The 11,591-nt window shown below is 37.3% G+C and overlaps 1 protein-coding gene across 2 annotated transcripts; it reads left to right on the top strand.

Moving 5' to 3' along the window:
- Nucleotides 1-3,431: 3,431 nt before the first annotated feature.
- On the top strand, nucleotides 3,432-11,114 carry LOC114541104 (protein Wnt-2b-A-like). Of its 2 annotated transcripts, none has more exons than XM_028561082.1 (4): nucleotides 3,432-4,220; nucleotides 5,099-5,328; nucleotides 7,928-8,196; nucleotides 10,253-11,114. In XM_028561082.1, exons 2-4 carry the CDS (start codon nucleotides 5,103-5,105, stop codon nucleotides 10,814-10,816), a joined length of 1,059 nt encoding a protein of 352 aa, XP_028416883.1. In that variant the 5' UTR covers nucleotides 3,432-4,220; nucleotides 5,099-5,102; the 3' UTR covers nucleotides 10,817-11,114. The 2 variants fall into 2 exon arrangements, with proteins under 2 accessions (XP_028416883.1, XP_028416882.1); XM_028561081.1 differs by lacking the exon at nucleotides 3,432-4,220 and adding an exon at nucleotides 4,248-4,822.
- The last annotated feature ends 477 nt before the right edge of the window (nucleotides 11,115-11,591 follow it).

Here is an 11,591-nt window from a genome sequence, read left to right as displayed (position 1 = left end):
TACCAGCGGAATGGAAGATATCAAATGTAACACCTATTCCTAAAAGTGGTCAAAAGCATGAAGTCTCAAATTATCGGCCAATCTCTCTGCTTTCCATTGTATCGAAAGTCTTAGAGCGTTGTATCTACGATCAACTAATTAACCATCTATCCTGCCAACTGCATAATCTCCAGTTTGGTTTTCTCAAGGGAAAGTCTACAACATCACAGTTACTTCAAGTTCTTCATGAGATTGGCAAATCGCTAGATAAAAGAGTTCAAACAGACATTCTATACCTAGACTTTGCTAAAGCATTCGACAGAGTCGATCATAAACTACTCATCAAGAAATTACAAAGCGTTGGGGTTGGTGGTAACTTACTGGCCTGGTTTGAAAACTATCTCACTGACCGCTATCAGCAAGTTACAGTTCTAGGCAAAACATCTCAACCAATACCAGTGCTGTCAGGTGTTCCTCAGGGTTCAATCCTTGGTCCATTATTATTCCTTGTTTATGTGAACGATCTACCACAAAAGGCGACTTCATCGTCGGTAGCGCTATTTGCTGATGATACCAAGTGTTATCGTGCAATACAAACAACAGAGGACGTTAACAATCTTCAAAGTGATCTCGACGAAATCAACCAGTGGTGCCAGACGTGGCGTATGAGCCTCAACCAGTCTAAGTGCGGTGTTCTCACTGTGACAAGAAATCGAAAGCTAGTTCCATCAAGCTACAACCTGACAAATCACGATCCTTCAATCACATCAATGATCAAAAACCGAACTGTGCAAAAGGACCTCGGGGTTTTTATAACCTCAGATCTCAAATGGAACCACCAATATCAGCTGTATGTACGAAAGCTAACAGAATGCTGGGGTTTGTAAGAAGATCTTCTAACAACCTGAGTGATCCTCGTATCCGCTGCACACTATATAAGACCTTGGTACGAAGTCAATTTGCATACAGCTCGCAAGTCTGGTCACCACAGTCTGTTTCTCTTATCCTTGAAATGGAAAAGGTTCAAAGACGTGCAACAAGAGTCATCTTGTCGTTGCCGTTTGGATCCAAAACAAGCTACAAAAACCGGCTGCTAAAAACAGGGCTACTCCCTTTGAGCTACTGGCATGAGTACCTGGACCTAATTCACTTCTTTAAAGAAATGAGACACAGTCAAAACATAGAAGTTAAATTAAGTAATCGTGTCACAAGGAGCGAGACATTGAATAGCGTTAGTATAAACATACCAAGAGTAAACACCTTAACATATCAAAATAGCTATTACAACAGAACTCCTAGAATCTTCAACAGTCTACCGCCACATATACGTAGATCAGATGTTACCATTGGACAATTTAAGTCATACTTATTGGATTATTATAATAAGATGACTGAACTGGTATATAACATTGATGTTCCGCAATCTTTTAAAACTATCTGTGTTAAATGTCATTCATGTCGTCCGTTATGTAAACTTTGATAAAATGTGCTGTAGAGGTTGATTCGCTGACCTCAGAATATTTCTAATGAGCTTCTCAGCCTTCACTGTTCAAATTGGTAATATTCTTGAAACATATTACTATATTAGGAAACTAATACAATTTGTTCAATGTCTGGTTGTTTCTATGAGGGCAGCGAAATAACCATTATCTTGTAAATGTTGTTTGTGCATGCTTAATGTAATTTTAGGTACCCTATTAATGGAGCAATAAGCTCTGTAGGGATCACTGGTCAGAATTGACAAAGCATGTAAATAATAATAATTCCCTGGAAAGTGACAGAACCTTTATATGCCTTGTTATATAAATATGACTCATTCATATATTATTAACACATTTTCAGTAGCTATATAACAAGTTTTAAGAAATTTAATTCTATTTTGAGGTCACAGATCAAATTCAAAATTTAAAATAATAATCGTGAAACCTAGACTCGGCTACCCGGGTAATTATATTATTTATGCATGCAGACACATTGATATCACAGAGTTATGTAGGATCAACAATCCGGTGCATGTAGTTCAGTATAGCTTCCGTATAGCCAAGTCATGGATTTTTATGTTCAAGTCGTAACGCCTATGCCAATGCACCTAGGATGTAGCTAAAACTTTATGGTCTAGTCATAATCATGAGTAATGGGACTGTAAACTGTCAATTGTAATGGAGAAATAAACGACAGGATTCTCATAGTCAAAACTGTACTCATGATCCCACTGTTCAATGCGAGCATGAAACGTCAACCACGTTCCCATGCATGCAGGGTATACTTATATACCAGTTCTTGGTAATCCTGTAGTTCAGTATAGCTTCCGTATAGCCAAGTCATGGATTTTTATGTTCAAATCGTAACGCCTATGCCCATGCACCTATATAGGATGCAGCTAGCACTTTATGATAGTCATGTTCAGCTATATTGTCAAGTCATGGACAAGTTGATTATTTCCTAATCTTTTTCCACTTTTACTCAATCAACCAGAACATATATATGTATCGCCTTCAACTTGGCAAGCAAAGACTCTTTGTCTAATTAAAACTTTTCATTGATCTTCTCTGTATGGGAGACCAAAGCTGTCACTATTTCCGAAAGCGTGCATGCACATGCATTTTAAAACTTTTAAGATCCGAATCATTTGGACCTCAATTTGGATGCATGCAATGTAACTACAGACTTTACAACGACTTACGCGCTAGTATTCTAAACATGCATCCTCACTCAATAGGCTTGGCCTCCTTTAAGGCGACGTTACACGCGTGACAAAATTATAAATCACTCGCAACGCAGCAATAATAAGCAAATATTTAAACAACCGATATTGTGTGGATAAAAAAGTTCATAAACTTCAAGTTGTTTCTCAAACAATTTCCTTGTTCTGAACTGGCTCATATACTTTATCCCATCAGTCGACGAGTAAACCGCGTTGCGAGTTGTTGTTGGAAGTTGTTTCGTCTAAGGTACTTTTACTGAATTAACAGATTCAGTGGCGTAAAACGCAGAAAATCAGGTTCTAATTTAGGAATCAGTTGTGAATTCCCATACTCCAGCGAACTTCTAAAATATATATACAGCCGATAATTTTATAAATATATAATAGCTACATCACGATGCGACGCTAATCTCAGATTATGTTGTAGGCTATATAGCTGTATATAGCCAGCTCATTTATTGCAGGCGTAAATCATCCATATAATTATATACATTTATCCTTTTTATAAAGATTTGGCAAAAATAAAAACGACAAGCATATATATTTATATTATATTTATTTATAGAACAGCATGATTATATTCAATATTATTTTTCTACAGATAGCATCAGTCCTACAGGTAACATCACCTCTTATCGCTGCTTTTTTTATAATTCGTCTAACTTGATAACATTGTTTGCTTTTGAAATATAGTGTAAAATTTAACTTGTTTGTGTGAAGTTGATTACAATTCGAAGAAGGCCCGGAATGCTGACGTTAAGTTTATCATCATAATTATGTAGCAATTTAAAACAAAGCTATCTATAATTTGTTTAAATATAGCGCCTGCCAGACTGACATAGCCCCTAACTTCCCCTCCAGCAATTTAGTCAAACGTGTCTTAGACTGCTTTACGAGGTTTACTCGTATATTCAGTCTAAATCGGCTAAGCGGTAATCAATTACCGCCATACTGCTTCTATAGATTTTCGAGAATATGGCTGCCCCATTCGCAAAAGTTACAAAACTTTTTTAAAACAGTTCGCCAATTAGCGAGACACGCTGTGACTGTGTGACACATTTGATTGTTCCTATTCAATTCAACTACGTTATTATCGGGAACATGTCAGCTCAAAACGTCAGCCAAAAAACTCATTACGGAAAGTGTTGGCTTGCCGATAAAGTCTGGCGTGAGCGATAGCTATATAATTAGCGATATACGGTGAAGACCCACCTATTCCTAATCTCCTAATACCTGCCATTTACCATCACACACACAAAGACTGTCAAAAGTTGCAAGGGCACCGTGCTATGTCGTACACGCCTACCGCTTCACTTCCATTGCACGGTTAAAAGCCTGTCGAGCCGACGGCAGACCATTTCGACATCGACCTTGAATAGACGAATCAATTAAGGGATTAAGGTATTGATTTCGGAATTAATGTCGGGTCGGTCGGCGAAGACATTTACGGCGAGTTTAAAGGAATCTTGATAATAGCTGTAATAGCTTCAGTTTTGTTCAAAGTCAAGCCTCAGCTAGATATTTCGAACGCCCAGAGGTAATGAAAATATTTTATTTAAAACATTTTATAACCTACGACTACGTGCGATATACTTCAATGCTGCGTATACGGCTCTAGGCGAATATTATACAAACAATTTAATTGATATAAAGTGCTCTGTTTATTGCTTTTATCAACTTGTAACTTGTAAGACACTGATTGAGAACACCAATGCCGTAAAGCAATGCTCAAACGGGGTCGAAAATTCGTTCTTGAGCAATCGAACCAATCCAGGAAGCTTATTCCACCCCCGACAGTTGCGGTAAACACAACTTCTCCGTAATTTCTATCGCATTTTCTCAACCTTAAAGCCTTAGAGCTGAGCAGTTTATAACTTTTATTGCGATTCATTATCATTCTTTCCCTCCTTAATTGCTGCTAAATGACTGCAGCATTCAATGACCATATCCCACTTTCCTGTGGCGCACTTAAGTGTTGATCCTTAGAAATCTATCATTCGTACGTCCGTCTACTCTACCGTATACACTTACTGCTCAAGAATCGAACAACGTTGCGATCATGAGGCTCTCGGATTTGAAGGCATTGTTCGTCGTGGTTATTCTATTAAATTCTATCATTCTCTCAAATGGAAACTGGATGTAAGTAATATAGGTTTACATGATTCCTGAATGCCGTATTGTAAAGTTTATTAAATAACGCTGAATATTTTCAAATTTGCTGATTAGCAAAGAGTAACTTGTAACTTGTTTCGTTTTTCATAATATGAATACATATATACTGTAAACTGCGGCATATAAAAGTTTTCACAGAATTCTATAATCGTCATTATATTCGATCGTATAAATTTGTTTGGGTAAATATTGGCTCGTCCTCTCATCAGTGCAAGATTGTATAATAGTTTCTCTTTTATATAGGTATATGTCGAAGGTGTACGCACTTGGCGCAAAAGTCATGTGCAACAACGTAGTCGGCTTGGTCGGTACACAGCGAACGCTTTGCCGAGAAAATCCCGAAGTAATGACGAGCATCGGCAAAGGAGCGAAACTTGGCTTGGAACAGTGTCAGAAGCAGTTCAGCCAGGATCGTTGGAATTGTTCGACGTTCGAACAAGATACGTCTGTCTTTGGAAAGCTCATGCGAAGATGTAAGTAGACCACATGTTACACACATGCCAGTGTGAGTGAATTTGTTAATCTTAGAATGCCATGGGGTGTTTTAGCTGCATTACCGTCTCCATGATTTTAATCCTAATTGTCTTTGTCAAATTCTTGTTGATTCAACTGGTCTTTGTCTGAGTCGCGTTTGATATGTCTTTCTATGCACATCAAACGATCATTTCCAATTAGATTCGGTGTTGACTGTTGAGATTTTAGCACGATGCTAACTATATATAATCAGCACCTGATACTTCTACTGACAATATATATACACGCCGTCTTTTAAAAATGCAAATGCGAAACTCAGTGTCGTCGTGTCCATGTTTATCAAAAAAGGACATACTTCGGAGAATTTGTATACCTGATTACTATACTTGTCTACTGCAGAACGAGAATAACATGCATTAAGTCAAGGATTCGTCTACTTTCGAAGTCATTCGCATAGTAATATGTGGATGAAAAAAATTAAAAGAAAATGGTCGAACCAATGCCATTATGTAACAACACATCAGGGGGCATGCAGGGCCGTCGAACGCATTTTGAAAAGGCTTTTCTGCAGCATGCAACTATATTGGTAATTTGTATTTGACGCGATGCTATATCGATAGAGACAAATGCTGTGGGCTTGTCTAAATGTTTTTCTCCTCCGGGTATATAGTGAACTATATAACAATATGAAGTATTCACGTAAAGTTAATTGTACAAGTGAAGGAGTTTGTTTTTCTCACGACATCGATAAACCCTCTGAGAACATCACCCACTCCATTCTCAGGCGCGGCTTGTTCTGATCAGTGCATGTGGTTGTGTACTGCCTCAGCATAAAACCTCACCACTCAAAGACGTCATTGACACTAAGTCGTGTCGAATCTTCCCTGGCAACCTTACCCCGTTTAGCATGCAGTGCATGCAGACAATATTAAACAGAAGGTCTTACATTTAAAAAAGTGTAAGCAGCTATTAAAGTTGGACGGCCCATGCATGATTAATTTGTTTATATCACCTATCCTGAGCTCATAAATCACAAGGGTCTTGATTCCAAGCAGCATTTTTAAACCAGTTCACAAATAAATACTGTTAAGTTATATTTATTGGTGTTGCCTATTTTATATAAGCAACATTTCAACAGATTAAAATTTTACGTGTATGCATGCACGACCGTGGCAAAGAAAAGTTGATGAAATTGTATGCAAAAAGAAAAACCCTCTATGCAATGGTAATTTTAAGAAATTACATAACCCAACATTGATGCCTTTATTAAAGTTTAGGGTTTTTTTAATTAGCGGTATATATAAAGCACATAAACTTAACATACCTATTACAGGGCAGGATGGGGTTTTTCAATTTTGCTTTTTTGGCATTAAATGGTGTAACTCTAGATGCTATTAAATTCTGGTAACCGCTGAGTATTTTGATAAAATATAGAACGAAACAAACTACGTAAAGACTATAATACTACATCGCTGTGGTTTACCAAAAAAAATTGCCAGAATAAAACAGTATAATTATACACCATTATCACCATTCACGTGGTGAAATCGTATTAGTATATTGCATGAACTGGCAGACTTCCATGTACATGTATGGTCACAATAGAGAAAAGAGTAAAAATAGCTATAAATGCAATACAAAATGTACTTTGTATCATACACAATTATAATAAACTTACTGACGAACGTAGGTGCTTAAAAAGTGAAACAAACCTAAATATAGCATTGATGATAAATCTAGAAGAAGCATATATATTGGTACATGAGAATATATGGCAATATTCCTCTTAGATATCGCCAAACAGCAGCCAAACATTGCAACAGTTCGTTTAAAAGTTGAATGGTAAATGAGACCAGGGCCAATATATTCAAGAGCACTGTACGAGACTGCTATATGAAAACACTTTAGTGTAAATTACTTTCGGATGAACGTGCTCGACATACGCAATTATTTAGAAATATAGCATGCACTTTATAAAGGATTTGACCCACGAAGTACGATTTCATCACTGCACGAAGCCCCTCCTTAGCACAATTTTAGATTTCCTGATTATGCTTGATGACAAGAGATCACTCTTATTAAATTGCGAGATTTTTTAACCCCACTAAGCTATATTCGAGAAAGATAGTGGGTTTCGTGATATGCTAATATACAAGTGCTGTTCTTGAATCTTACTAACCTTGCCCTTTGGTTAAAGCCGTGTCAAACGATGCAGTTTTTCTTTCAACTTGTGATCCAATTCAATTTTAGAGAGATCTGAAAAATCCTGAAAAGTGCTTATTACACTCCAGGGATGTTTTCTTATTTCGAAAACTTTCCAATAATTTACATCTCTCAAGAGCAGAATTGCACCGTGTAACACGGCTTTAAGTGTTATGTTATTCTCATATGCTGGGATTTAGTCCAGAATCGGTTATACATGTCGACGGATTTTTTGCGTGCCACTACACTATACTATGTTACTTTATATACACGAAAATAATGAGAACCCGGTGTTTCTTATGATTATAAGTGTGCATTTCGTCAGTTATTTAGATAATGGTAATAATCTGAATATATATCGGAAAAAAAATGATAATAATAATTCTTACTTTGTAGCCAATAAGGAGACGGCGTTTGTGCATGCAATAACCTCGGCAGGTGTCGTGTACGAAGTAACCCGTGCTTGCAGCCGAGGAGAGCTGAGAGAATGCAATTGCGACAGGAAGAATGAGAAGACAAGTGAAAACGATGGATTTCAGTGGGGAGGATGCAGCGAGAATGTTGGTTACGGAATCCAGTTTGCCCGCACGTTTATTGACTCTCGTGAAACCCAGCAAGATCCACCCGCGCTTATGAATCTACACAACAACAAAGTCGGACGAAAGGTAAGCTTCTATGTTCTGTTACCGACTTACAGTGTGTGAACATGCCGATATCTGTATGGTAATAATAGTACATAAGGTGATATGTACATATGGTAATAATATAAAGTACATATTTGAATTAATATAATAGTACATAAAGAATGATACACCAACTACAAGTAATGAATGATACGCAACGTGCATAATAACGATTTGCAAAGTACAGGTTACTTTTTACGAAAGTAAATAATAAATTCGAGAAGCGTGCATGCATGAATTGACTTTGAGGTGTTGAATTAAGGGATGAAATCATCATCTCGACTGATGTGCTTCATTCACTTGGTTCCATAAAGACTTATTTCAATATCTCAAAAGCTTTTTATGTTTAATCTCGAGCAACCGGGATCATGTAAACGGCTTCTTGGACACATCAGTACCAAAAATGGCTATATGTAATTCTGAACGTACAGTGAACCATATATGGGGATATCGTCAAGATGTTTCATGCTCGATCCTTTTCAAATGCCGAGAGCCACTCAACGGCACCGTGGGCTTTGTTTTGTTTATATATACACTGATTTATCGTTGCTATATTTTATTGGTTTACGTATAACATTGCTCATAAAATCAGATTCATATTAATCCAGCATTTAAGAGAATATCGAGTTCATGTAAGGGTTCGTTTTTCAAAGCAAGTAAACTGTCTATGATTTCGGTGCACGAATACTTTATTTCTGTTCGTAATCAAAGCACTCTGGGCAAACGTCAGGTCGTCACGAAATATTTCAAACTCCGGACCAAGCCAATTTCCAGGTTTATAATCCAAATCGATGTTGCCATTAGAGGAGCCGATCTGGGCCCAAGTTCAAGTCGTCGTGCTGGGGACAACCAGTTGTATTCAACAAATGTCTTCCATGCATGCATTAATGCAAATTTATCAAACAAACAAAATGATTTCATCTTTCTGAGGATGGTGAATCCAAGATTATTTAAATTTTTGCCGAATACTTAACCTTGCTAGACCTTTGATTGATTGTTCAATTGTAGGAAATTGACTGGCAATTGCAGGCAATAACGTAAACCTAATTGGCAAAGAACGGGAAACTGGTGCATATATAATGTTTATAATCGTTACGAAAACATAATTGAGTTAGCTCGTAACAGGCAAGCCAAGTGGTTAATGATTAAAAAAAATCAGCACTACACATGAAAGTTTTCTTTGTGCACGAACGCAATTTTTATAAGGGTGCACTACGAACGCAATTTTTTTAAGTGTGTATGCTGTTCCGACTGGTTAGTTATCGTTGAACGTTTTTACAATAATGGATAAAACACTACACTGATGAGATAAAGCTAATAGAATATATTGCCAATTTCTAAACATAAGATCCTAACATGTCCTTTATTGTTCACATCGATAAATATAAACATATATCGATATATTGTATATATAATCAATTTCAGATCTTTGACGTCATTTCGGGAATACATGGTGAGAATATTCTCATGCGTCTACATGTGTAGGGGGCGATATATATATGAACTATTATTATAGATGCGTATATAAACAATCGTTAAAATGTCGTCATGCACTAGAAGGAAGGGCGGTCGATTTAATTGCTAAATTGCACTTCACCACCTGTGGCTTTTTCTTGTCTACCTTAATCAAGAATCTCCATCAGGCAAAGTCGCAATTAACAGATCTTATCATGCAAAACGCATGCAGCATCACAGGAATCCAATACTTATATGCACGAGGCATATTTTCCATACTTCATGAATGCCAAATTATATGCTAGTTTATCCAGTCTCCCCGGTCGTTCTCATTTGGCATCCTGTTATATAGAGAATAATACATGCATGGATTCGCGGAAATATGGAATTTATTTCGAGTGTTGAGAATGATATCGAGTTTTACGAAAGAGTTTTATGACTAATAAATAAAGTAATAAAGAGTTTTACGACTTACTATTCTCATAATTATGCATGTCTGTCTTGATTTATCCGAAAAATATTCTTAAGAACTCGTTTGTTCTGTTGGATAATGTCTAATGAGATTTTTTTTCTTTTTTTAAAGGCAGTTCGACGTTTAATGGAACTCCAGTGTAAATGCCACGGAGTATCTGGTTCTTGCGCCGTGAAAAGTTGTTGGAAACAAATGATGCCCTTTGAAACAGTCGGAAATTTGTTGCGTCGAAAGTATTTGAACGCCATCAAAGTTACTGTCGACCAAGCTGGAAAATCTTTATCGAAAGTCAACAAAAGGAAGAAACCCTCCGGGGAGGCGATGGTCTTTTTGGAGAATTCGCCGGACTACTGCAGGAAAGACGATGCGACGGGATCGCCTGGAACAGGAGGGCGTGAATGCAACAAAACAAGGGACGGTGTCGGGAGCTGTGCCGCTCTATGCTGTGGACGAGGTTTCGATACAATTGAAATGGATGATGAGAGCAAATGCGATTGTCAGTTTCATTGGTGCTGCTACGTTAAGTGTAAAGACTGTCATTATAAGGTGGACAAAAACTTTTGCAAGGCGCCGCCCAAAGCAGAATCATCAAGGCCACGGCCGCGCGGAAAACGTGACGGGCGGAGGAGATTTGAAATACAAAATAATGTTCTGAAAAATCACGTTGTTATATGATATCTCTTGTCCTTATAATGACTACAACTAGACGTAGTCCAGGTAACATTCTAAGCCTAATCGAGAAAACATCCGTTTTCGTATATGGATTACAGAACATTTTAAGCTTATATACAGTCCACATAAAATATTCCACAGCTTTTCATTTTTATATATCAACTGAAACATGTTATATAAATCAGTTGCATGTTCAATAAAGAGCATTAGATTCGATCAATAGTAATATACAGTAGGAGGCAAAAGTTTGAGTCCAGTGACTGTATTTCTTTGTTTCAGCAGCATATATTAATATTCTACACAAAAACCTTACCGATAAGTGAACTAGAAAAAAGTAAACAAGTAAACAGAAAAATACATGCTGTACAACAACTATGAGATGTTATGATATTCATTTTTTACGTATTTTAATGTGCAAACATGCATTTACATGTCATTGCTTAGTTCCCTCTTTTTTGCTCTTGAAATGACCTTTATTCTTGCTCGCATAGATTCCATAGGTTTTTTAATGTCACACGTTCAATACCTTGCCAGCATTCGTTGACCACTTGCCTCAAGTCAGCCTGGCTGGCGGGTCTGTGCCTCGCCCTCTTCCGGTTAAAACGGTTCTACAAGTGCTCCATAGGTTTTAGATCTGGAATATGAGGTGGAAAGCCATGACAACGAGATCACCAGAATGAGTATGCTTCTAAACGATTTCTGGCACATAGAAGATGTGCATGTGCTTAGGGTGATTATCATGTAGTTAGACGTGCGATCATCTTTGTACCAGATGAAA

Source organism: Dendronephthya gigantea, unplaced genomic scaffold (genome assembly GCF_004324835.1).
Source record: "Dendronephthya gigantea isolate DGI-Jeju-01 unplaced genomic scaffold, DenGig_1.0 000266F, whole genome shotgun sequence".
In the NCBI taxonomy this organism is placed as follows: domain Eukaryota; kingdom Metazoa; phylum Cnidaria; class Anthozoa; order Malacalcyonacea; family Nephtheidae; genus Dendronephthya; species Dendronephthya gigantea.
This window is presented reverse-complemented; position numbering and strand designations above follow the sequence as displayed.

Bases quoted from the DNA above. Each gene is read 5' to 3' on its own strand.
- LOC114541104 (XM_028561081.1), top strand. From the start codon at position 4,743: ATGAGGCTCTCGGATTTGAAGGCATTGTTCGTCGTGGTTATTCTATTA. The intron at 4,823-5,098 runs GTAAGTAATATA...TCTTTTATATAG, and splicing joins CTCTCAAATGGAAACTGGAT to GTATATGTCGAAGGTGTACG. The intron at 8,197-10,252 runs GTAAGCTTCTAT...CTTTTTTTAAAG, and splicing joins ACAACAAAGTCGGACGAAAG to GCAGTTCGACGTTTAATGGA.